A 27,147-nucleotide genomic window follows, 5' to 3' on the forward strand; every position below is an offset into this window, starting at 1 on the left:
ACTGCTGTCTGAGTCTGAGCCCCACACAGCACCTTTGGCTCTGAGCTCTGGCATCTTCAACTTCTCTTTGTGGTTGAGAACCCTCTAGTTGTTCCCAACAGTAAGTCAGGAATTCCAGTTTTTGTCATCCCTCAGTGCCGTTTAAACCTATGTGATTTTGCTCGTCTTTAATCCCCCATATATTGGGTGTCTCCTCCCCACCCTTGGCTTCTACCCCTTCTACCACATGTCACCATGGCTGTGTGTCTTCCCTCTTTATCGGATCTGAGGGCAGAACGTACCCTCACGGAAATCATCCAGGAGCTTCGGTTGCAGCTGGCAAAGTACAAGCAGGACCTCAGGGACCTCACAGAGAAATTCCTCATATCCCAAGCTACTTCTTACTCCCTGGCCAACCAGCTGCAGAAATACAGTAAGTCTTCGAGGTCATGATCACCAAAGCAATGAACGATCACTGTCTTCCCTCTAAGACACTGTAAGTCTCCAGGATTGGTCTCCTTTTCCCTTTGTCCTTCTGAGTTCCATTCTGACCACAATCCAGGAAAGGTAGTAGTGGCTCTTTTGCCTTCAGTTTCCTGAGGCTGGGAAAACTGAGGCACAAGGACTGGAGGCCTTTTCCAAGTTTGCAGTGATGTGTAGGGTGAGATTAGAGTTAAAGTCCCAGACAGTGATTCCTGGTGCAGGCACAGGAGTGCCTGTGTCTCTCAGGAGCAAGCTAAGCTGTGTGGACTGGAATCTTTTCTGTTCTGTATCAGATCCTGCATGCCTCTTGGCTAAACCTCTGGGACTAATGAACTCCATCAGTTCGAGGTTCCCTGAGGTTCCATTGGCAAAGCCCTGTGCCAGTTACCCTGGGGTAACGTGTGGTTAGACCCTGTAAGAAGGAGGGGATAGGATTTAAAGGAGCTTAAGGATGAGTCTGCTTCTCATTGAAACCATGGTTTCTGTGATGCCATCAAGACAGAGACTCCCTGGTGAGAAGGAAGCTGTGCTTTCTGAGTGTGCAGGTTCTCCTTCCTGAGCCCAAGAAAGTCATGTGACTCTGTGGCAAGATTGAAGGTGTTTCTGGTGAAATCAGACAATCTGCCCTTTCCTCCCTCTCCCAACTTGAGCTGGGGAATCTTTGGTGATACAGGTTGACCAGGAGTCCAGGGGAACCTGAGTCTGTGCTATAAGATGTGTGACCAGCATGAGGATGATGGTAAGTGGGGGAGATCACCAGCCCCAGTAAAAACCCAGGCAGAATGTGAGGAGCCCTTTGCACTCACAGTCAGCCTGGCAACTGGAATCATTTTTGCGTGTTCAGTAAGAGCGGCCTGGAGTAAGGACAGAAGTCAAGACCAGGGTACATGCACAACAAGGGCATGAGAGGAATCTTGACAACGTGTGTGTGTGTCACTTTCCTACAGTCATTTTCAATGAAGCGATGAGGGAGTCAATGACAAATGACGGACACAGAGACAAGTAAGGGGTAAAGCCTCCTATTTAAGAAAGTGAAAGGATGAGCTTTGGGGAAAGGACAAACTAAGTTTTATTTGCACCGCTCCTTATGATAGTAACAAAATTCTAGGAAAGAAATTGTGAGGCTGGTGAAGAAGAAATGTCTCACCAGGACCCTGGTGTGGAGGTCACCAGAGCACAGTGGAAAGACGTGGACTCCGGGCCCGGCTTCCTGGGCTCACCTCCCTGCTGGGAACCTTCCTGTGTCTCTGTTTCCTCCTGTGTCTGTGTGGTGCTGTAGTAGTAAGTATTGTTTGAGTTGTAGTGAGTGCTGAATAAATCTGACAAAGCCCTGACAGTCGTGCCCGGCTCAGTGTAAATACACTTAGTTCATAGCTCTACTGTTCCTAATAACACAGACTTTCTCAGTGTTTGGCGTATCTCTTTAGGTCCTTATGGTTTCATGTATTCTATTTCACACAAGTGTGTCCAGGTGAGTTTTATACCTTGAGACCCTTGTTCGTTCCTGAAATCCCAGCATGAGGGAACCAGCGGTCCTGTAGTCCTAGGGGCCTTCCCAACCTCACAGGAATCGCCACCCCAGGCCCTGCTCACGGTCTCACCTAAGAGGCTGCAGGTCTTGGTTCAGTGGCCCAGGATTCAGGGTCCGTCTCAGGGGATGTGAATTCTGACTTTGTCAAAGGGCAGTTCATCCTGTCTATTTACCTTCTGTGCCTAGGAGCTTCTCTTTCCTCACCTCTACAATGGGGACTAACCTCGGTTCAGACGCTGAGGAATCAGATGTGGAAATCTCTCCATTGAGACTGGAGGAGGAGTTACATCCACCACTCAGGTGGCCTGTCCTCCTCCCTTGAAGGCAGTGACCACAGCAGCAAGGCCAGCTTTCCCTGAGGCAGTGTCTCTCTTTCCTCAGAGTGTGAAGCATGTAAGGACATCGTTGAATCCGTGCTGGGGGAGAAGCTGCTGTTTGAGGTGCGGAGGCCAGCAGAGAAGCTGGCAGAGAAGCCACCGCTTGATGAAAGGCTGAGGTAAGGAGGGCAGGGATGATCACGGCGAGCACAGGGCACAATAGTATAAAATAGGTGGAGAACACCAGTTGGTGAACCATGGATTCCAGTTGTATTCAGGAAGTAATTTACTTTGCTTTTACATAAACTACTGACTTGAATCTCATTGTGAATTCACTACATCCAAGTGAACTGGGGGCACTCGGCTCATTCACAGTGTTGTGCAATCAATACCTTATTTGCCTTTAAACCGCACCCCCTCCTGACTGACCACATCCTGGAATCCTTCCTTGAGTCTGTCGGTTCCTACCTTCTTTCCAATTCACACCAGCTTCACGTGCCCACACTCTATATCTGGCTGTGTGCCATTCACTGGACAGTACTTTGTGTTGCCACATTAAAAATACAGAAAATACTTGGTGTATTCTTTGATGAAAATGGGCATGACCGAGTGGCTGAGTGAGAAACCGAAGAGACATCTTCATGGTGCAGGTTTAGGAAGACTTTGATGCATGCATGAGCATTCAGTAGTGTCTGACTCTTTATGATCCCATGGACTTAGCCCACCAGGCTCCTCTGTCCATAAAGTTTCCAGGCAAGAATACTGGGATGGGTTGCCATTTCCTTCTCCAGGGAATGTTCCCAACTCAGGGATCAAAGCTGCCTCTCTTGTGTTTCCTGAATTGTCAGTCAGATTCTTTACCAGATGAGCCACCAGGAAAGACATTAGGTTATTTTTACAGAAGCACAAGATGAATGAAATGTCACGAAATCTTACAGGAGTACTTTCTAATACAGAGGAAACCTTTGTTTACCTTCTTTCTCTTTGACACAGGCAAGTCATCAGATACGGGGTAGGAAATGGCAACCCACTCCAGTATTCTTGCCAGGATAACCCGATGGGCTGAGGAGACTGGTGCACTATAGTCCATGGGGTCGCAAGAGCCGGACACGACTGAGTGACTGAGCCAGTCATCAGATATGTGCCAGAATTCTGTTTCGAGGTCTCCTTGGGGATGTTCTCACAGAAATCCCTAACAGTCTTTCATCTAAGTCTTTGCCTTTTACACTTGCATCTTCTGTTCCACCTAGGACGTGTGCCACACTAATTCAAAGTCAGGCAAGAGAGCTGACCCAGTTACGGCAGACACTACGGGATGGGAAAGATGACTCTGTCCTGCTCAAGCAGCACCTCGAGGACCTCCTCACCCGCAATGACCCCGACAGCCACCAGGGGCAGGGCTTCCGAGAGAGCCTGTCTGAGGGGTACCGAGTGGCCAAGCGCCTTGCCTGCAAGCTCAGCCCAGGTGAGGGGGCCACAGACCCTGATAGCACTGATCCTCTCCTAGGTCCCCAGTTGATAAGGTGAACACCTCCACTGGGAATGTTTATCAGATTTCCTGTTTCGTGTCCTATTTGGGGCTATGTAGGAGCAGGATTGTCTAAGAGGACAGAGGAGAAGTGCACAGAGTGGACGTCATCGTGTCCCAACGGTCTGCTTCCTCCCTGATGGACCATGGCCACTGGGGCAGGAGGCAACATCCAGCCAGCATTAAGGCACAGAAAGGAGGAGGTGACAAGAGGCAGCTTGTTAGAGTCAATAGTGCCCTAGACAAAGCTTGAAGTTCCCAGGTTCCAGGCTGAGTGCTGTGTTCATAACTATGTGAGAATGATTACTTTTCCTGATGTTAGTAACTGTTCACATCTGTAAAATGGATGAAATAATCTGTTGATGGTAGCTATAGTGATGAAATTTTGGAATATTTACAAATACACTGCAGAAAAAAGAAAGCCCTTCACTTTGTGGTGCTGGATAAGGTACTTGATGGAGTTGGACTGGCATTGGGAAAATAGTTTAGACTGGAGCACTCACTTTCCCTAGAGAGACTTTTCCAGATAACATGCAAAAGCCACCTTGAAGAGCCAGGATGTTCCCAGACGGATGGATGTGGGACATTGTTGTTCTCCTTAGAGAAAGGAGGGCATCTTGTGAGACCTGAGAAGGTTTATAGAGCCTGTGTCTTTGGCAGAATTTGTGGCAGGATGGATGACACATTTGTAGAAGTAGAAATGGAAGGTGGGCAATGTGAGGTGATATAAGGAAGAAAAGACAATTTAAATGTTTGCCCAATTTCAAGCAGAAGGTGTCCTGAAGATGATCTACCAGTTTAGAAGCATACTGCCTGCTGGATCAGAAATCCATGCTTGGGCAGTTGTTTAAAGACAATGCATTAAAACTTCAGTACAGTACTAACTCATACATAGATATTTATGACTCTGTGACCATATGAGTCCCTGTGATTGTAGTGGGTGAAGTGACTAGAAGCTGACTGGACACTACTGATTTTGTTTGCAGAAATGTATGAAGATGAAGACGATGAACAAGCACAAGAAAAACTAACCCCCAGGTAACAATTAACTATCAGTTCAGTTCAGTCACTCAGTCATGCCCGACTCTTTGTGACCCCATGGACTACAGCACACCAGGCCACCCTGCCCATCACCAACTCCTGGAGTTTACTCAAACTCATGTCCATTGAGTTGGTGATGCTATCCAGCCATCTCATCCTCTGTCGTCCCTTTCTTCTCCCTCCTTCAGTCTTTTGTAGCATCAGAGTCTTTTCAAATGAGTCAGCTCTTCACATCAGGTGGCCAAAGTATTGGAGTTTCAGCTTCAACATCAGTCTTTCCAATGACTATTCAGGACTGATTTCCTTTGGGATGGATTGATTGGATCTCCTTGCAGACCAAGGGACTCTCAAGAGTCTTCTCCAACACCACAGTTCAAAAGCATCAGTTCTTTGGTGCTCAGCTCTCTTTATAGTGCAACTCTCACATCCATACATAACTACTGGAAAACCATAGCCTTGACTACATGGAACTTTGTTGGCAAAGCAATGTCTCCGCTTTTCAATATGTTGTCTGTGGTCGTAACTTTTCTTCCAAGGAGTAAGTGTCTTTTAATTTCATGGCTGCAGTCACCATCTGCAATGATTTTGGAGCCCAGAAAAATAAGTCTGCCACTGGTTGCACTGTCTCTTGACCTATTTGCCATGAAGTGATGGGACCAGATGCCATGGTCTTAGTTTTCTGAATGTTGACCTTTAGCCAACTTTTTCACTCTCCTCTTTCACTTTCTTCAAGAGGCACTTCAGTTCTTCTTCACTTTCTGCCATAATGGTGGTGTCATCTGCATATCTGAGGTTATTGATATTTCTCCTGGCAATCTTGATTCCAGCTTGTGCTTCATCCAGCCCAGCGTTTCTCATGATGTACTCTGCATGTAAGTTAAAGAAGCAGGGTGACAATATACAGCCTTGACCTACTACTTTTCCTATTTGGAACTAGTCCATTCCATATCCAGTTCTCTAACTATTACTTCCTGACTTGTATACAGATTTTTCAAGAGGCAAGTCCGGTGGTCTGGTATTCCCATCTCTTTCAATATTTTCCACAGTTTGTGGTGATGCACACAAAGTCTTTGGCATAGTCAATAAAGCAGAAATAGATGTTTTTCTGGAACACTCTTCCTTTTTCCATGATGCAGCAGATGCTTGCAATTTGACCCCTGGTTCCTCTGCTTTTTCCAAATCCCGCTTGAACATCTGGAAGTTCACAGTTCATGTATAGCTGCAGCCTGGCTTGGAGAATTTTGAGCATTTCTTTACTAGCGTGTGAGATGAGTGCAATTGTGGAGTAGTTTGAGAATTCTTTGGTATTGCCTATCTTTGGGATTGGAATGAAAACTGAACTTTTCCAGTCCTGTGGCCACTGCTGAGTTTTCCAAAATGTTGGAATATTGAGTGCAGCACTTTCACCGCATTATCTTTTAGGATTTGAAAGAGCTCACCCGGAATTCCATCACCTCCACCAGCTTTGTTTATAGTGATGCTTCCTAAGGCCCACTTGACTTCACATTCCAGGATGTCTGGCTTCTAGGTGAGTGATCACACCATCGTGGTTATCTGGATCGTGAAACTCTTTTGTATAGTTCTTCTGTGTATTATTGCCACCTGTTCTTAATATCTTCTGCTCTGTGAGGTCCATACAATTTCCATCCTTTATTGAGCCCATCTTTGCGTGAAATATTCCCTTGGTATCTCTCATTTTCTTGAAGAGATCTCTAGTCTTTCCCATTCTATTGTTTTCCTCTGTTTCTTTGCATGGATCACTGAGGAAGGCTTTCTTATCTCTCCTTGCTATTCTTTGGAACTCTTCATTAAAATGGGAATATCTTTCCTTTTCTCCTTTGCATTTCGCTTCTCTTCTTTTCACAGTGATTTGTAATGCCTCCTCAGACAGCCATTTTGGTTTTTTGCATTTGTTTTTCTTGGGGATGGTGTTGATCCCTGTCTCCTGTACAATGTCACAAACCTCTGTCCATAGTTCATCAGGCAGTCTATCAGATCTAGTCCCTTAAATCTATTTTTCACCTCCACTGTATAATCATAAGGGATTTGATTTAGGTCATACCTGAATGATCAAGTGGTTTTCCCTACTTGCTTCAATTTAAGTCTGAACTTGGCAATAAGGAGTTCATGATCTGAGCCATAGTCAACTTCCGGTCTTTTTCTTGCTGACTGTATAGAACATCTCCACCTTTGGCTGCAAAGAATATATTCAATCTGATTTTGGTTTGACCATCTGGTGATGTCCATGTGTAGAGTCTTCTCTTGTGTTGTTGGAAGAGGGTGTTTGTTATGACCAGTGCATTCTCTTGGCAAAACTCTATTAGCCTTTGCCCTGCTTCATTCTGTACTCCAAGGCCAAATTTGCCTATTACGCCAGATGTTTCTTGACTTCCTACTTTTGCATTCCAGTCCCCTATAATGAAAAGGACATCTTTTTTGGGTGTTAGTTCTAGAAGGTCTTGTAGGTCTTCCTAAAATTTTTCAACTCAGCTTCTTCAGTATTACTGGCCGGGGCATAGACTTGGATTCTGGGATATTGAATGGTTTGCCTTGGAAATGAACAGAGATCATTCTTTCATTTTTGAGACTGCATCCAAGTACTGCATTTCGGACTCTTTTGGTAACTATCATGGCTATTCCGTTTCTTCTAAAGGATTCTTTCCCACAGTAGTAGATATAATAGTCATCTGAGTTAAATTCACCTATTGCAGTCCATTTTAGGTCGCTGACTCCTAAAATGTGGTTCACTCTTGCCACCTCCTGTTTGACCACTTCCAATTTGCCTTGAAACACAAACCTAACATTCCAGGTTCCTATTCAATATTGTTCTTTACAGCATCAGACCTTGCTTCCCATCACCAGTACATCCACAACTGGGTATTGTTTTTCCTTTGAATCCGTCTCTGCATTCTTTCTGGAGTTATTTGTCCACTGATCTCCAGGAGCATATTGGGCACCTACCCACCTGAGGAGTTCATCTTTCAGTGTCCTATCATTTTGCCTTTTCATACTGTTCATGGGGTTCTCAAGGCAAGAATACTGAAGTGGTTTGCTATTCCCTTCTGCAGTGGACCACATTTTGTCAGAACTCTCCACCATGACCCTACACGGCATGGCTCACAGTGAAAGCTGTGAGCTTTCACAATGAAAGCTCACAGGCTTTCATTGAGTTAGACAAGGCTGTGGACCATGTGATTAGATTGGGTAGTTTTCTGTGATTGTGGTTTTCCATCTGTCTATCAGGAGCTGGTAATGTGTAGGGAAAATATGGACAGGGTCACAAAAGAACAATAAGTACCTCAAGAGAGTCACATGCCGGAAGTGCTTATGGTGTAATTGACTTCACTCAACCCACATGGAAATGTCCCTGTAACTTGGTTGTCTGCTGTCTCTGTGCTACTTGTATGTGTGACCCAAGGCGAATGCAGCACCCTTAGGATTTCATATACACACAGAGAGCGTCTGTTCTCTTCTAAAGGAAGTCCAAGTGAGATAAATATTTGTACACAGTTGTCTTAGATCCTTGGAAGGAAGGTAACTAGCAACAGAATTAGTAAAGAAGCAACTAGAAAAATTAAACACCAGGACAACTGTCCAAAAAAAAAAAAAAATTGGTAGTCTGTGACAAGAGTAAGTGAAAGAGGCCTTGGAGGACTTTCAGTTCCTAAAGTGAAGGTAGAACATCACAGAGAGTCTATAAGCTTTAATATCTGCATTCACTTCACTGTGCATACTCAGTTGCTCAGTTGTTTCTGAATCTCTGTGACATCCACGGAGTGGAGCATGCCAGGCTCCTCTGTCCATTGCATTTTCCCATAGAGAATACTGGATGGAGATTGCCATTTCCTTCTCCAAGGGATCTTCCTGATCCAGGGTTCAATGCCACGTCTCTGCATTGGCAGGCAGATTCTTTACCACTGAGCCACCGGGGAAGCCCTTATTCACTTGGCTACTTCATCTTAAATTCAACATGGCTTAGGACCCGGGGGAAGCACTTGGTGTGGAAGTTCATTTGTGCTTCCTGTTCCTGAAAGGACCACCCTGGGATGGTTGAGTCTCCTTCCTCATCAGAGGTTTGTGGCCGGTATGTAGGGTACCTGCTTGTCCCCCTCTCCCATCCCCAGACAGACACACTCTGCTTCATATAAGAGAGGACAGTTCCTTCTCTCTTTAAGGGGCCTGCTCCTTTCCTCTCTGTGACCACTCCCCATGCCTCCTGTCAAAACCAGCCAGAATGGCTTGGGGTCAGATCTTCTTCATTTAATTTTCTGTCATTCCTTTCCCATCTGACACAGCATGGAGCTGCAGGAGGTTGAAAAGAGGGAAGTGCCTGAAGAATCCAAGGATGAATGTGGTTTGATGCCTTCAAGTCTCCAAGGAAGTTCTGACAGCCACCAGCCTTACAGTGATGACAAATTTAAATTTAATGAACTGGAAGTAGACCTTGGTCAGGATGGAGCGTGTGGTTGCTCTCATGCTAAAGAAGATGAAATTCCAACCAAAATCTCAGGTAGCCCCCATATTATTTCCCCTCACAAGCTCTGTAGACCAAAGAAGGTCATCTCTGAGGACAGGTTGCATAGACACATCTCAGTTGAAACCAGGAAAAAGGGTCTATTCTGGAACACAGACATCAGGTGGGTCAGGGAGCTTGCATTCTTCCTTTCGCTCCAGGCTTGTCTGTCATCCTGACCCCAGTGTCAGGCATTTGACCCAGATTACTTGTGACAACTCTCAACCACCTCAGCTGGAAATCCACAGGAGGGGTCTGTCAGAACTAGTTTGGAGCCAGTGTGTTCTTCCCTGCAATGATCTAATTTTTGTAAATGTTCCTGGCCTCTCCAGAAATGATGACAGACTTGCCTCTTCATAAGGAGAGGTGATTTCCAGGTTTTGTTTTACTGCTCTCAGCCCCAGTCTCCCTTTTCTCGATGTTGGCAGGTCTTAGCTAAGATGTTATCTGACACTAAGACAGAGACAACTGTACCATTGCCTTGCTTGGATGTTTCCATGAAGCAAGGCTGGGCTGTGGCAGTTCCTCCAGCTTCAAATGCCATGGTTTTTGTGTAGCACCAAAGATGCCTTTTGATTGGAGGGTTAATACAATTCACTGGGCTTCCCTGCTGGCTCAGATGGGAAAGAATCTGCCCGCAGTGCGGGAGACCCAGGTTCAATCCCTGCATCATGAAGATCCTCTGGAGACGAGAATGGCAGCCACTCTAGTATTCTTGTGTGGAGAATTCCATGGACAGAGGAGCCTGGTGGGCTGTAGTCCATGCGGTCACAAAGAGACGGACACTACTGAGCGGCTAACGCTTTCACAATTCCCCTGTTACTCTAGTCTCAAGTATAAATTCCTCTAAACCATCAACAACCACATAATCTGATGGGACTAAGCAGTACTATAGAAACAATCTAGAAAATAACTCAGCTCATTTTCTAGCATCTGTGTGGAAAATACATTTTTAAGTGCTTATACAGACTCAGAACAAAGGATGTTGGGAGAGATACCAGATCAAGCAGCAAATTTCCTCAATGGGTCTGGACACAGTCCAGTCTAATTCTCATAAGACTTAAGTGTCCTAGAATATCTTTGCTAAAGAATTATGTTCTTACAATGAGAATATTAATGTCCTTGTTGTATATGTGTTTACTGAGTAGATATGTGTGAGGTCTGATTTGCTTATTATGACCTGCTTTCTCTGAATTTCCTACTAGACAATGAAAATGATCACAAGCAAGTGAGTGGACAAGAGCTCACATTGCCCAGGTAATTTGAAGATCTGTGGGCTGTGAATGTCAGTGGTGACCGCAGGAGACCTCAGATCCAGAGAAAAGTAGAAAGTTCTCTGTGTAACTCTTTCATCTATTCATTCAACTGCAATTATCTCGTTCACAGGGTTGTCATTTATGTTTCTCAAGTTTGTGCATTTCAGTTTTTTAATCCTTCAAGTTTACCAATTGACAGTGAGCTTACCCAGGTGGAATAACTAAACCTGGGAGTTCCCGTGCTCATGAGTTTTCTCCTGAGTGGTTAAAGGAGGGGGAGATCCTATGAGTCTTACACTGGTTTGGCATCAGTATGTTGGTAAATACTGGATTTCAAGGGAAGACAATATAACGATATTCACATTACAATAAAATATTGAAAAAATAGTTCTTGAAGGCAGAATGTCTAGTCTATAACTCCTTTTTCTCCAACTTGGAAAAACTGATTTTGAAGCTGTATTTGTTCAAATAAAAATTTTAATTGTATGGGATAGTGTCCAAACTCAAACAAATCTTTAACTTCTTAAAAGCTGTGTTTACTTGGACACAGGATATCCAGATCAACACAATGTGTGCAGAAAAGTCTGAACCACTGTCCCGGTCCTCTGTGAGTGCTGGGGGTCAGGACGTCAGCGTGCAGGGAAAATCCTTCTCCTCCTTCAACCTCTGGTTGTGTGCCCAGTGCCCAGAGTACCTGCTGGCTCTCTCCCACCCCATGGCAGCCACCCTCCACTCCACATCAGGAGGAGTTACTTCCCTCCTTAAGGGGACTGCGCTTTTGCTTTCTGTGACCACTCCCAATGCCTGTCATCAAAACCAGCCAGATAGCGTGGGGTCGAATCCTCTCAAACTTCTGTCATCCCTTCTCCATCTGGCACAGCGTGGACTTGCAGGATGATGAGGAGAAGGTGGTGTTCCAGCAATCCCAGGATGAGTGTGTTTCAGTACCTTCAACTCTGCGGGAAGGTTCTGCCTGCAACCAGCCTTCCAGTGATGGGGAATTTGCATTTGATGAAGAGAATGTGGCGTCTGCCGTGGATGGAGCCTGTGGCTGCTCTCAAGCTGAAGAGGATGAAATTCCAACTGGTCTCCCAGGTAGTCTTCAATGTGTCTGCTAGTCTACTCTGGGAGAATTATCCCCTTTGATAGACCCTGGGCTTACATACTGAAGCCTGATTTGAACCAGACTCTATATCTGCATTTAAAATAAGACATTCTATGAACGAACTTTTCTAAGTTTCCTGTCATAGTGGTCCCTGTGGTAAACCACTCTGCCCAAGGCAGTCCTGCCAGACGCACGTGTACCTCGGCAGTCGTGGCACAGGAGGTGCCTCTCAGGCTTCCTAATTTTGAATGAACCTCTTATCTCACGTGAAATGCTCTAATTTTCATTTCTGGGTAATGTCCCTGAGTTCCTACACCTGTCCAAGGCTGTTGGCATTCTTGTTTATACCTTTGGAGATCTCACTACTTTGGTTCACTTCTATCAACCCATGGTCTCTCTCTTTTCCTTTGACTTACCTTGTTTGAAGTCTTCTGAAACCAGAAGGTAAGCCACACTGTCTCCTTTTGGTATGTTTCTCTGAGGTAAGGCAGGGCTGGAACTTCCAACCTGATGAATGGCCGCTGTTTGCAGCTTTGAGATTCATTTGACTTGATGGTGTGTGGATTCCACTCCCATTATATCTCAGTGTGTAATCACTTATCCCATTAATAAACAACATTTCAGATGAAAAAAGCCTGAGTGTTATAGCAAGCTGAGGATGTAGCTAAGTTGTTCCCCAGGAACTGTGGGGAAAAGGATGTATTTAGCTGTTTGCACAGACTCAGGACCAGGATACTCTGCCAATGACATTTCATATCAAGGACATTCGTCCAATGGCTCAAGAAGGAAACCCAGTGCCTTCTTATGAGGCTCTTTCTAGGGCCTCCTGTATTGTTTCTGTCTCAATAGCCTATTACCACATTGTGAAGACAGGCACAGGATTGGGTGTTTTTGAAAGGTATTTGCCTGATATAACTCTTCTGTTAATTTATTTGCAGAAAACCAGAATGATCACGATGACCTGAAAGGCCCAGAGGTGGTTGCCCCGAGGTAAGTTTGCATATCTGTGGGCTCCTATACAGTGATGACACCTGCAGACCTCTGATCCAGGGAAAAACAAAGTGCTGAATATATTGTGTCATCACTTTTGCCCACCAGTATTATCCTATTTCATAATGTTCTCTGCTTTCACTGTGGTACTTCTATTGTTTCCCATTTCTTATTTACTTGTCAAGTTTAAATCCCAAGTCCGTTGACCCAGGTGAACTAAGTCAGAGTGCTGTTTTTGCACTCAATTTTTATATCAGGTGTGGTTTACAGAGTGAGATGCATATCTGCTTTCTGTTTGGTGTTACCATGCTGGCATGCGTGCCATAGTGATGTCAATGCAATGTGAATGGAAGTGTGAGAGCCAGTGTTCTCTGTCCCTGTATGTGAGGCGTGACTGTACCATCAGAGGGAATTCAGTCTGTTCATCAGCCTGTTATTTGGCCAGAGCACTGAGCACCTGCTGCTCTTTCTCTCTTCTGCCCTGTAAAACGTCGCTGTGTCTCACGCACGTAACCGAGTTTTCTCTCTCTAATGGATCAGACCCTTGACGTGCTTCACCACTCAAACATTCCATCAAATCCAGATAGGATTCTACAGTTTCTCCTCAGTCTTGGCTTAATCTTTTGCCCTCCCTCCCCCACCACGTTCAGCAGACCGCCGCCACAGATGAGGGAGAACGGTGTCCCACAGGACTCTCTGGATGCATACTATCTGACTTACTCGGTTCTTCCTGACCTGTCAGACTCCTTCTGGCCTTATAGGAGCAATGCCATCTTCTCACCTGAGGACGTGGATGTCTCTTATGCCCGGGATGTAACCAGTGAGTATTTTCTTGTGATAGAGCTCCACCTGGATGCCCAGGTAGACTCTGTATTCTTTGTACTCCTCGCCTCTGGGGTGCTGAGATTTGTCATCCCTGTTGGAAGCTCTGTAGACAGTGATTTGAATCAGACTCTGTGGTAGAGTTTTAAGTACAGACATCAGGTGCGTCTGGGAGCTGTGCTGTCTTCTTCATTCAGGTGAAGCCTATGGGTCAGGCCCCAAGTTAGATCATGGACCCACGGCTGGTGCGACACACTGACTCACTTGTATGTGTGCAGGGGTCCGGAGATGACTGTATTTTTCCTGATTCCTGTGCAATGTCTCCACTTGCCCACAATGCTCCCACTTCCATACCCAGTTGTCCCTTGAACTTCCGTGCCTTTCAGAGGTGCTCACAGCCGTAGTTATTTGTTGATTCCCTGGTGTCACTGCTGTCACCCCCAGGGTTTGTCTCCTCTAAATTGCTCGTCTTAGCAAGCCAATCATCTGGACCCCAGAATGCAAAGAGCCTCCCATCACCTTGCTTGTATGTTTCCATGAAGCAAGGCAGAGCCCTGGCATTTTCCCACCCCATGAATGACTGCAGGTTCCGTGTAACAACTAGGATTCGTGTGATTCGAGGTTTTCTTCATTCCACTCATCATTCTGCTAAAGCATTCAGCATATGATGAGAAAAGCCTGAGTATTACAGTATTCTGCCAGAATGCAGGTGGGCTATTCCCCAGACTCTGTGGGGAAGATGAATCTTTAACTTTTTACTCAGTCTTGGAAGAGAATTCTGTGGTGAGGATATACCAGGGCATGGAGATCTTGCCTGATGGCACAGGAAAGCAAACCAAGGAGAGTCTGAGATCCAACTTGAGGCATCTGGAATATCCTTCTTAAATAGCCTATCATCTCACTGCTGATATTGTTGTCCCTGTGGCAGTATTGGACACTGGATTATTAATTTACACAGTGAGATCTGCTTAGTGTTTCTTGACTTCTCTGAATTTATCCTTAGAAAATCTCGCTGATCTTGAGGACGAGGAAGATCAAGACATCATCTCTTCTAGGTAACTATGGAGAAACACGGGGCTAACATCAGTGGTGACATCTGGTCATCTAACATGCAGGGGAATCGGAAAGTGCTGAACATGCCTATTTCTTCCATTCAGACAACCACAAATTGTCCCTGTAACAAGGTTGTCTGTTTTCACCCTTTATGAATCCCTCTCAATTATAGTAACTCGCAGTCAGTTGAAGCAGGGCTACTGATCAGCCACAGGATTTCTTGTACTCCTCTGTTTGCTCCTTTTTATTAAAACCAGCATGCAATACTTAGCTGCCTCTGTCACTCTGGGTTACGACCTTGGCAGGTATTTCATGGCAAAGAAAGTAACTAGGAAAAAAAGTCATGTCACATTGCATATTTGAAAAATTGGTCTTGCAAATGCAAGATTTCTAGGAGTCTATTATGCTGCCAGAGCTGGTATTCCCTTGTATGCAGCATGTAAATTTCAACAAAACTTATGTTGTATTTGAAGTCTCCTTGATGTTCTAAGGACGTGTGTGACACGACTATGTGTCCTGGGGTGGCTCATCTCCTTCCTTCTGAACTCATTTCTTCTCTGTGCTCAGAGCATCTCATGCTCACTCTCCCTCACTCTCTCTCTTTCCCTTTGCAAGCGCCCTCAGGCCCCAGATGGGAGTTGTAGGGGGTGGGGATTGTTATACCTCCCTCTAAGGGGACTCCCATTTGTGTTTTGCAACCTATCCCTTAACCCTCCCATCAAAACCAGCTATGGCTCCAGGTTGACTAATCCCTCTTGTTTAACCATCTGCTCTCCCAACCCCACAAATGTCAGTGTGGAGCAGCTGGTGGTAGAAGAGAATGAAGTCCAGCCGGACTCACTGGATGAATGTTATCTGGCTGCTTCTGTTGGCCATCATCTGGCAGGCTCCTGTCATCCTTATAGAAGTGCCTCCTTCCCAACACAGAGAAGAGAAGTTTTCTTGGCTCTAGATGTAAACGGTGAGTACTCCCAGGCAGCTTCTTAGGCTCAGGTTGATTAGAACTATGTTCTCAGTTTTAATTTTTAGAAGGCATCACGAGCCTTTGCATTCTTCTTGCCCCAGACTGCCCTCTGTCACCTGAACTCATCTCATCAGCACAGCCTTGTGGTAGCAAATCAGACCAGAGAGGGCAAGAGGAGGGATAAGGGCAGAATCTCAGCTACCACTGTCTCACCTGCAGGAATTTGTATAACAGAGCTCTTTTTATCAAGATAAGAATCCTTATAGTCATGAAATTTTGTTGCTAATTTTATTTCTTGAATAGTTTCTGGCAAGCTCTCTGGCTTTGCATTCATGATTGCAGTCTGCTCCATATTTGTAATGAATGTTATATTGTTCCCCACTCCAGATTCTTACCCCTGGGCTGCCTACCTCCCTCTGAAGCATTTAGATACGTGATTGTGAACATCAAATCTGCCGATACCCTGTAATTTCCATGAAGCCAAATATCTGTCTCTGTTGTTCCATCCTCTAGAAACTCCTGTGTGTTTCATCCTTTGTGCAGCAAAAAGGACTCTTCCATGTGTGGCTTATAGTTTCAATGTTTTACACAATCTCAGTGGTATAATCTCACAGAAACTATCCATAAGCTGTGTATATGATAGGGCTATTGACCTAATTTATGAGCCAGGTCTCCTTGGGTAACAGTTCATAGGGTGTGGAAATTAAAACCTAGTATGAAATCCTTTTGGGCTATTTTTTATTTTTTACTTTTTCTTTAGGAGATGCATTTTTATTGTTAGGACTTTGACTCATAAGATCATCTTGATAAACAAGGAGAAACTCCATTATGTATCAGACTATATCTGACTTCTTTAAAAATGATATTGGGCATATAAATGCTGTCCGTCAGTCATTTGGTGCCTTTTCACATTGGAAGCAGTTTCTTTCTTATTTCCCATTCTTCCCTGAGGAGCAGAGAAGCAAAGGTTTTCTCAGGATCACAGTAGTTCACAAACCAGAAAGGGAACACACGGTTATTGTGTGCCTGTTGTCTGCCAGCCTCCTTACTAAGCGAGCTCCAAGTGCACCACAACCCCTTCAGCCTCCCAGGCACCCTCTCAGGGAGCTGTGGTGTCTCATGGTGGAGCCCAGGGCACTGATGCTCAGCGAGGTGCCTTCACTTGCCCCGGCTTCCTGGCCACTGGCAGGTGGGACACTGACCTCTCCTGGGCCTGACTCCCTGGCTCTGGCTGTATCCTCTCCTCTTAGCAGTTGGACCATCAGTGACTAAGAGAGGATGTTGCTCACCTTTTCCTCTTTGCCCTGAACCAAATCATTTGCAACTATCTTAATCTTCAACAGAAGTTGCCAGAGGGTTGCAGAGAACCCTGCGGTCCCTCACGCAGATCTGCCAGCTCCCAAACCCTCTGTGCACTCTGTCCCAGGACCAGAGCCAGTGGCTTCTGCAGCCCCTCCAGGTGGAGCCACAGCTCCACAGGGCTCTCTGGAGAATCAGCCAGGATGAGAGTACACGCCTCTCCCCACCTCCTGCCCCCAGGTCACCTGCTGTCATGACGGGTCCAGGTAGACTTTGAATTTGGCTGTGCTGAAGCCATTACAAAACTGTGGAGCTCTATCTCAGAAGCACTGACAGCCGGGTGTGGGTTCCTGTGAAGAGGATGAGTGAGGCTCAGCCATGTGTCTCAGATGTGTGTTTGTGATGTGTGTGATATGGCCCAGGCCTGGCAGTCCATTGTTCACGATGGGCCAGGAAAGGCCACATCCCCACAGATGGATTGAGATGAGTGAATAGAATATCTAATCTATGCAGGGATCCATCCTGTGTCTTGATTCTCATGATAACCCGAGGACAGTGTGGATAGCTATTATGCAGCCATGTGGGTACAAGTCATCAGCTCTACCCCGTCCTCTCTGTACAAGGAGAAATCCTGCAGAAACAACACAAACACTTGATTTTTAAATTACAAGTTGATCTTCTATTGGAGGCTTTTTCCCACACTAACAATAATGGGCAGTATTATTGATGGTTGATAAAATGTTTGGTTATTTTATATTCTGTCAATGCAGAGAATATTCAAAGCATAGCTTTAATAAAACCCCATTCTCAAGAAAAGACAAATAAAATTAGATGATGAAATTACACAATGACAATTAAAAACAATCCTAGACATTGATTCAAGATAACATTGGAGAATAAGAGGATATGTAGTTTTGACAGTTCTTTCAACCACCAAACATTGTACAAGGATTTGCCCTTCAGCCCAAATGAATTATCATAAAATCTGATTAAGTGTCCTAAAATATGATGATTAGTGATTAATGAACTTTGTCTAGTGGAAATACGAAGGGCACACCAGACTGAGAGAAGTGCTTCTGGAAAAGCCCTGGAAGCTCACAGAGGCTCCTGGTACAGGCCTGGGGTCAGAAAGGGGGCCAGCCTGAGTCCTAGGAGGATTTGCAGTGGGAGTTGTGGGAAGTGATGTTCCAGAAGAAAGAGGGACTAGAAGACAGGAGCACTGGAAAGGCGGGTGAGGAGGTTAGATTTGGGTAGCAGGGAAGGGAGGATGAATTTCCGTAAACTGAGGAGCATGTGATGAACCAGGATTGGGGGGTGATAAGACAGGTGAGCTTTGAGAGTGTGGAGAGGACTGAATCAGAGAAAGCAGTTAGAAGGAGGTTGGATGAATCTTTGATGAGAGTCAGACACAGATGCTCTCTGGAAGACTAAGAGATAACAGGTACATGAGAGACAGTTACAGAAACACACCTTGTGAGGGTGCGGATGCATAAGCAGGAGGTGAGAGGAGAGCCCCCTGCAGTGTAGAGCAGCCCTGGGGGCTGTGACCTCACATGAGCCTGACCTGGACCGGATGAGGGTACTTCACGTCTTTGATTAGCCCATGTTCTGAGGATATGTACTCATTTCACAGTAGAAACATAAGTAGATTTCATTAGCAGCACTGTCCAGGCACCAGTGGAGGGACGTGTATTGAAGGAGTATACGTATATTATCTCTCTAAAGAGACACATTCCTTTGAACTGTATCCTGAAAAACTGGGATATATTTGATCCCCAGGGCTTAAAGGAAACACACCTGGTCTCCCTATGTGATGTTGCATGGCCACGGTATCCATTGGAGGAGGGTGAACTGTGGCCAGTTGGAGGGTCTGTTAAGTATAATACTGTTCTACAATTAGACCAGTTCTGTAAGGAACAAGGGAAATGGGTAGAAGCAATGGCAACCCACTCCAGTACTCTTTCCTGGAAAATCCCATGGACGGAGGAGCCTGGTAGGCTGCAGTCCATGGGGTCGCTAAGAGTCGAGCATAATGAGTGACTTCACTTTCATTTTTCACTTTCATGCACTGGAGAAGGAAATGGCAACCCACTCCAGTGTTCTTGCCTGGAGAATCCCAGGGACAGAGGAGCCTACTGGGCCGCCGTCTATGGGGTCCCATAGAGTCGGACACGACTGAAGCGACTTAGCATAGCATCAAAGAGACACAACGGTGTTCCCAACAGGGTCTCAGCCCTCTCCTCTACTAGTTCTAGTTGCTAATACCATCCATCCCCACTCTGCCCCATGTGGGAATAGAGTTTATTCTGTATATACAAGTACGGGTAAGTGGAAGCGTAGACAAAATTTTAAGCAAGGAAGTTCAAAAGGGTCTGGAATGTACTGTATTTTCTCAGCTCAACTTCTAGTGGTACCTGAAGCCTTCAGGCCAAATGTCTCTCCCTGTTCTTTTATTCCTGTGGGTATATATTAACAACTCTTTCTCCCCCATGCCTAGAGGCCTGTCTAGAACCTTCTCTCTAGGCTACAAGACTAAGGCTAATAACAGAACAAGAGGCTTGACCCCCTGTGTCACCCAAACCCTCTAGACTCAAGTGGGTGATTTCTCATTTCAAGAAATTGCAGCCTAGACCCTGCCTTCTCAGCACCCCAGTCACAGCCATAAATATGGCATCTTCTTCACACCGATGTCTGCTTTTGCTGTCTGGGGTATTGGGTGGTTTCACTCATGGGCTGGGACAGCAGAAATGGGAGTCTGGGAGGGCTTAGCAAGAAAAAGCTTCCATTGGTCCTACTGAACCCTCTTTTACTTTCAGGGGACACCTGGGAGGACTGTCACCGGGGATCTGTGAGTTTCCCAGGGTCAGAGGTGCCAACTTCACAGGCACAGCTTCAGGAAAGCACCCACGTGACTGACTGTCTGCAGTGGCAGCTGAACCAGCATTTCGACTGTGGTGACAGCAAAGCCGTGCTTGGTCTTTCTTCCACCAACTGGGGCTTTACCTCCAACCCTGATTCTGGAAACCAAGGACCACTCTTTCTAGGTAAGAAAGAAAAGGGGATTAGGAAGCTCTGGTCCATGTGCTGGTCGTCACAAAGCTGTGGATGGAGGAGGCAGTGGGCCTCTCCCACGCCCGCTGTCGGCCCAGTTGAAACCTCTGATGCTCTAACAGCGTCAGGTGATCAAGAGCCTGGACTTAGGACCAGCTCAGCCTCAGGCCCTGGTTCTGAAAATTCTTGCTTGTTTAACTGAGCCAAGTTATTTATCTTCCTAGGTCTTTGCCTCTCTGTCCCTCATCTGAACTCTTGAAAAATTCTATCTCCTTTGCATATTGTTGGGAATCTTAAACAATATAATGTCCAGGGCATCTGATTCGCTAAAATTTGTTTGATAACCACTATGAATATACAATATCTAAGAATTGTGTCTTTCTGGTGCTTTAACACTTATAAAACGATTGCACAATCGTTGTTTCCTCTACAGTAGCATGAGCTTTATAGTCTCCACTTTCTCTACACCCCATCTTCCCTTGCTTTCTGAGAAAGGTAGCTTGGCCAATATTTTCCTCTCCTTTCAACATCCGTCATCAAGGCAATTTACTCCTGTTGGGTGCTCTCAGTAACAGTGTATTAGCAACATTCAACAGGGGTGTAAACACTGGCTCTGCAACTCAGTCCCATGTTTGCTTTTCATATCCAGTTTCTTTTCCTTATTTTTCCCTCATTTTAAAATAAAGGGCTACCATCATTCTTGAAGTGCACCCATCATTGTCTTTTATGACACTCCATTTAATTCATTCTTTCCACTCATCTCCATGTCCGTCTCCTAGTTTTCCTCTCCTCTGGGTCCACCTCTGTTCACATTTCCTTAAAAGAGCTTCCAGACCCTCACATCCATTTCATCTGGGACGTATTCATCCTTACCCTGCATCGCTCTCCACATCCTCCACTGGAGCCTGGCGCTACCTGGCGCTCATCCCTCAGGCTGTGGCCTCATCTGAGGAATGAGGAGAGACCCACGTCCTCAGGTGGAGCTGAGATGAGAAGGAGCCCCCTTGTGGCAGCATGGAGAGTCTCAAGGGAAGTGCTCAGGGAGGGCAGGGATGCAGAGCCTGACAAGAGCCACTAGGTCTCGTGGTGTTTGTTGTCTTCTCTTCCCTCTCGTCTCTCCTTGTGCTTGGCCTCCCACATTCCCAGCCAGGACTGAACCCCACTGGCTCAGTCACTGTTTCCTGCTCACCTTCCATGGAGACCTGAGCAGGAATCCAGGCTTCACAGCAGATTTTGCAGCCAAGGGTAGTTTTAATGCCCTTTACTTTCACACCCCTTCACACTGTGACTCCCACCCGCCCCCCGCCATATCTCCTAGTTCCTGTCACCAAACAGAGTTTCTTTCTCATTCTTCTTATCTTTCTATTTTCTTTTCCAAAGTCAACTCACCAGGAAGCCAACAGAATGATACATTCAATAGCTCGAATCCTTCATTCATTTATTCCATCACAAACACACTCACTTGTGAGGTTTCTTCCATTTTATCATATTGTCTATGCCTTATTTTAATTATGTATAATATCATATGTAGTGTGTTTACATTATATGAAGTGTATATTGATGCACATTTAAAAGTTTTCCAATTTAGACTTCCCCACTTCTTTTCTCTCATGAGGTTTTCCTTCAGCTTTGACTTTGCTTCATCTCTTCCCTCCAACAGTACAAACTGCATCCTGTAGGTGTTTCTTGCCTCTGTCTTTTCTACCTAGGAATTTTTTGTTGTCATCCATTTCATTTTTCTTGCTCATTTATGGCATTTGGAAAGATGTTTGCCCTGTGGCACACTTAACAATACTGGGTAGTATAAGGAAAGTCAGCAAAAAAGAAAACACAAAAATATCTCCATGTCTTCACCTACCCATGGGCTTTCAGATGGCCTTTCTTGTTCCTGGACACTTTCTGTACCTGATGTCCTTCTTGGGTGGAGGAGTGAGTCTCTGTAAATCATGAATAACAATGGATCCTGTTGGCTGTGGTTTTATCTTCAGAGCTGGGTGCTTCCATCAGCATGAAGAACCCTCCCAAGCTGCAAGGTGAGGGCTCCACAGCAAGCACACATGAGCATCCAGTCTGCAACAGGATTAAGGGCTTAAGTGTCCTGAAACAGAAGAGCATCAGAAGAAAACTGCTGTTTGGCAAGTGGAGACTAGCCTGCAGATTCCCCGGCCTTCAAGCGTAGGGTACAGAGGTAATCCCATGCACTTCTTCCTTATGCTCTTGATCTGTTATGGCTCAATCTCCCACTAATTTTTCTCTTCCTCATTTGTTCACTCAACAGCTGACACTACCTCTGTGTGGTCTTTCCTCTCTTTTGGGGGCTGCCACCCTGCAGGGCCCTTCCATCTCAGTGTCCTGTTTCCAGTCTGACCTCTACTGTTTCCCCACTGCTACCGTCCTCACATTCCCTCTGACCTTTCGTATTAGCCACAAGGAAGCCCAGATCCATGGTCCTCCTCATCAGAATAGCAGCATTTAAGCCTCTGAAAACACTGGCCTTAAATCACACACATTCTTGGTCTCTTCACCTTACTTTCCCCGCCCCTGCCTCCACGTCCACTGCCTCTTTCTTCCAGGATCACGTCATAAGGAATCACTTGCATGTGAGTTGGCTTCTGGAGAAATGAACCTAGGACAGCCCTTAACCCTCAGCTTTTCCACCTGAATAAGAAACGCCAGAACTGAAGGGAAAAGCCTTGATTACTAAAATAAAATAAGAACCTGGGTCATAGGTGAGCATGCTGGACTGGCCCGAGTCATGATTGCCCTCAGCCTCCGATAGGCGGAACTTTGCTAACGTGCAGGGGGCTTCCAGGACCTCACTGGAGCTGGCATTCGGTGGAGGGCAGTAAATGGCTCCCTAAAGGGACATCGGGGAAAAGGAGATACAGAAGCCAGGTTTTCAAAATACATAGAGCATGAGATGGACAGGCATTCAGACCTCTCCAGTTTTACTCACATTATTCCTTCTCCATATTAGTAAAAGCCCAGAAAAATGAACTGAGTTGAAACCTGAGGCCAGGGAATGTAGGACAGCATTATACTGAATTAAATTTGGGCCACATTTATGAAGACCCAGGGAGCTACACAAGAATACAAGATAATCATTGCTTCAGACAATCCAATGGAGAAGGTCAATTATTTATATGCGAGTAACAGAGAAAGACCAAAAAATCTTTAGGCCAGTGGAGAGACTGGTCCATATTGGACTAGAAGGAGGAAATAAAAAGAGTGGTGTGAAATAGTGTAGGTCTAGTGAGTAGTTCTAAATCATGCTATTGTAAAATGAGAACGGATTGAGTTTTGAGCTAATATGAATGCCTTAACTCAATCCATTGAAATTCTGATTTTAAAGTTCTGGGGATGAGGTTTGGATATCAGTATCTTTTAAAGCTCTGCTAATATGCATCAAGGATTAGAAGCACTGTGGGTCTGATAGGATATAAGTAACCAATATGGCAGTGGCCTATGAGTGGCTGCTTCCTAAAAAAGCTGAATATCAACAAGTAAGGGAATTTGCATTCTTCTCTCAACAGAACTATTTGTACAGCCTGGAGAATATAAAAGAGAAAAAAGGAGACGTAGATAGTTAAGTTAGATATATAATCTCTCTGTTTGGATTCAAATTTCTCACAATTTTCATAGTGCAAGATTAAAAAAAAATTACATAGAACCCAAAGTATAAAATTGACCCTCCCCTTGCCATAAGAATAAAATTTAGTATTTCCTCTTCTGCTGTTAAAATGCAACTTGCAGTTAGCTATTCACTAAACATGTTTCACAGACTACTAACTGGCTCAGAACAGCAGGTTCAACAAATTTTTTTTCATTGAATATATTCTTTATGCAAAAACCCCATAATGAATATTAGGCCTTATCCTGCTATAGTTATCCTTTTACATACCCTTCTATCAGTTCAGTTAAGTTGCTCAGTTGTGTCCAAATCTTTGTGACCCCATGGACTGCAGCACGCCAGGCTTCTCTGTTCATCACCAACTCCCAGAGCTTGCTCACACTCACGTCCATTGAGTAGATGATGCCATCGAACCATCTCATCCTCTGTCGTCCCCTTCTCCTCTTGCCTTCAATGTTTCCCAGCATCAGGGTCTTTTCTCAGGAGTCAGTTCTTCACATCAGGTGGCCAAAGTTTTGAAGTTTCAGCTTCAGCATCAGTCCTTCCAATGAATATTCAGGACTGATTTCCTTTAGGATGGACTGGTTGGATCTCCTTGCACCCCAAGGGACTCAAGAGTCTTCTCTAACACCACAGTCCAAAAGCACCAATTCTTTGACACTAAGCCTTCTTTATGGTCCAACTCTCACATCCATACATGACTACTGGAAAAACCATAACTTTGACTAGATGGACCTTTGTTGGCAAGTCACGTCTCTGCTTTTTAATATGCTGTCTCAGTTTATCATAACTTTTCTTCCAAGGAGTAAGTGTCTTTTAATTTTATGGCTGCAGTCACCATCTGCAGTGATTTTGGAGCCCAAGAACATTAAATATCTCTGTTTCCATTGTTTCCTCATCTATTTGCCATGAAGCGATGGGACCGGATGCCCTGATCTTCGTTTTTTTGAATGCATAGTTTTAAGCCACCCTTTTCACTCTTCTCTCACTTTCATCAAGAGGCTCTTTAGTTCCTCTTTGTTTTCTGCTCCAAGGGTGGTGTCATCTGCATATCTCAGGTTATTGATATTTCCCCTGGCAATCTTGATTCCAACTGTGCTTCATCCAGCCCAGCACTTCGCATGATGTACTCTGGATAAAAGTTAAATAATCAAGGTGAAAATATAAAGCCTTGACATATTCCTTTCTCAATTTGGAACCCGTCTGTGTTCCATGTCCAGTTCTAATGATGTTTCTTGACCTGCATACAGGTTTCTCAGGAGGCAGGTAAGGTGGTTTGGTATTCCCATCTCTTTAAGAATTTTCCATAGTTTGTTGTGATCCACACAGTCAAAGGCTTTGGCCTAGTCAAGAAAGCAGAAGTAGATGTTTTTCTATGTTTTTCTATACACTAGCATAAAATACTAGGAGAGACTCTTTCTTTGAGAAAAGTTTGAGAAAAAGGTGATGAAAATTTAGTATAACTAAACTGAATATTCTTTCACTTCAGAGTTTTATTTGTGTAGATGTCAAGGATATTCCTAGAAATGCCTTAAGGTAGATTCAGCATGAAATGAAATCACCTTCATAGCATTTTGGTGTCCATGGGATGTGAATGGCTTGAGACACAGTTACACTCCCTGCTCTCTTTTTGCTAATTTTATTTTGAGTTTCCCCCCTTTCCATTCATTCCTCAGTCTCTTTGGAGCAGGATTTTCCTGGAAAGCCTTATTCCTGTCCATGAGGATGACCAAACAGCCTCTATTAACTGTTGACTCCTCCAGATTGGAGATTTCCTCTTCTCCTCTCCCTTCCCGCAAATGTATAGGAAGGGCCTGTGGCCTGGGTTGTCAATAACAAGTCATGTGGTTTTCGATAGTCCTTAGATCCTTGAGAACATAGCTCCTCCTCTGTGAATTATGGAACTGGACTTGGATTCGTTCTGAGGTCCCTATTGGTGCTCACAATCCAGGACTCTCTGGTAGCCTGCTTCTCCTCCTCAGAAGGCAGGATGAAGAGGTAGAAGAGGGTGTCTTTCTCAGTTGAGGATCCTGTGCTCCCATAGCAGTCTGTTTCTAATTGTGTATGAGGGATGCTCAGCACGTCCATCCCTCAACATGTGGGAAAGTGTACAGATGAAGGGGATTCAGGGGTGAAATGACTGTTGAGGATTGAGTGGTGGGGGTCCATTTAAGGCTTGGAAGCAGCTTTGAGCTGAGATATCACCAAGCAAGGTGGGGTGAGGACTGGGGTCCTTAGATGCTGCACAACAGGCTGGATGAAAGTTTAGGGAGCTATTCCTTCTAACTCATGGATCTCACTTTTCTCTCCAGCCAGCCTGTGGCTCTCCCTTCAGCTCATCCTGTCAGCAGGAGCTCTGTCTGCCCCTGGCCCCAGTCACCATGTGGCCATCCCTCCAGGCTCAGCAGGACCTAACAAACACTCACGTTTCTTCTCTCTCTCTCTGTCTTTCACAGATACCAATTATTTTAGGAACTAAGAAAAGATATTGTCAAGTTGAGAAACCACACTATAAAATTCCCTTTTCCATTTGATGAAAAACAAAATCTACAACAGCAACTCAATTTAAGCCTCAGCAACACTGGAGGGATCCTTTCCTGAGAATGAACATCCCAACCAACAAGCACTCTCCACACCCCAAGGGACAGAATTGATGGGAGTAATCCCAGCATCAGCCTCGGAATGTAATCCTCAGTAAGGTGATCAATGCTTTGATGGACACACAGTTTGGAAAGACCTTAACTCTTGCTCCTCTAAATATCCATCCTCCACACACCAGCATGGGAACAACTGCAAGAAGACAACTATCAACCCGGTCACTCTTTGCCACCAGGTGGACTGTGCTCAAAGCAGACAGCGTCTACTATGCATTGTTCTCGCTGAAAGTGTTCATCCTGTGTTTAATGTTGAGGTAGATATCAGATAACTCCAGAATTTAGACCTTTGAACCAGACAACTGGCCTTTCTTTCTTCAAACAGTCAATGTTTGCAACAAAGACAACAAAAAGGAGAAGAGATGTTTTAGGTCCCAAAGGACTAAGCAGATTGTGTTACTTTATTTCTTTAGTCCTTCGGAACCTCAAACATCTCCTCTCCTTCTTGTAGTTGTCTTTGATGGTCGTGACATTGACTTCTTTGCAGAGGATAGGTCAGTTGTCTACTCAAAGGTCTACATTTCGCAGTTGTCTGATCACTTCCTCATGATTAATTCGGGTGAACCCTTTCTGCCAAGAACACCGTCTAGTGCCTGCTGTGAGCTTCCTAGTGCAGCCTGTTGGAGGCTGAGCGTCCACTTCACCTGTCACCACGATTATTATTCCAGCATTGAACACTGTTATGCAGAGGCTTGTAAGATCTGTTCACTGAAAAGACAGGTTTCTGTGTCTGTAATGAGTAATTTGATTAGTGGTATTTTGAGAGTGTATGAATATTGTATTATATGATGCTCTTTCTGTAAAAATTTTACTGTCCTTTATTGATCCCTGATGTGTGTCAGATATCATATCTGTGGTATTGCCAGCTTTGTGCTGTGGAAAAGACAATCCCTACCTCTAACATATTATTAAAAATATTTTTGAGTTTCA

The 27,147-nt window shown here is 45.0% G+C and overlaps 1 protein-coding gene across 2 annotated transcripts; it reads left to right on the forward strand.

Annotated features, from left to right (window-relative positions):
• LOC133243039 (neuroblastoma breakpoint family member 4-like) lies at positions 1–27,147 on the forward strand. Of its 2 annotated transcripts, none has more exons than XM_061409440.1 (14): positions 1–412; positions 2,375–2,489; positions 3,561–3,775; positions 4,825–4,876; positions 9,175–9,389; positions 10,598–10,649; positions 11,529–11,743; positions 12,692–12,743; positions 13,394–13,563; positions 14,569–14,620; positions 15,413–15,579; positions 19,698–19,925; positions 21,921–22,120; positions 26,020–27,147. In XM_061409440.1, exons 1-13 carry the CDS (start codon positions 235–237, stop codon positions 22,109–22,111), a joined length of 1,902 nt encoding a protein of 633 aa, XP_061265424.1. In that variant the 5' UTR covers positions 1–234; the 3' UTR covers positions 22,112–22,120; positions 26,020–27,147. The 2 variants fall into 2 exon arrangements, with proteins under 2 accessions (XP_061265424.1, XP_061265432.1); XM_061409448.1 differs by having other exon boundaries at positions 179–412; positions 13,397–13,563.

This window comes from Bos javanicus, chromosome 3 (assembly GCF_032452875.1).
Source record: "Bos javanicus breed banteng chromosome 3, ARS-OSU_banteng_1.0, whole genome shotgun sequence".
NCBI lineage: Eukaryota > Metazoa > Chordata > Mammalia > Artiodactyla > Bovidae > Bos > Bos javanicus.

What these genes read in the sequence shown, in the direction of transcription:
- LOC133243039 (XM_061409440.1), top strand. Translation starts at nt 235, where the DNA reads ATGGCTGTGTGTCTTCCCTCTTTATCGGATCTGAGGGCAGAACGTACC. An exon ending in CCGCTTGATGAAAGGCTGAG is followed by an intron (nt 2,490 to 3,560) that starts GTAAGGAGGGCA and finishes TGTTCCACCTAG; the next exon opens with GACGTGTGCCACACTAATTC. An exon ending in TTATGCCCGGGATGTAACCA is followed by an intron (nt 13,564 to 14,568) that starts GTGAGTATTTTC and finishes ATTTATCCTTAG; the next exon opens with AAAATCTCGCTGATCTTGAG.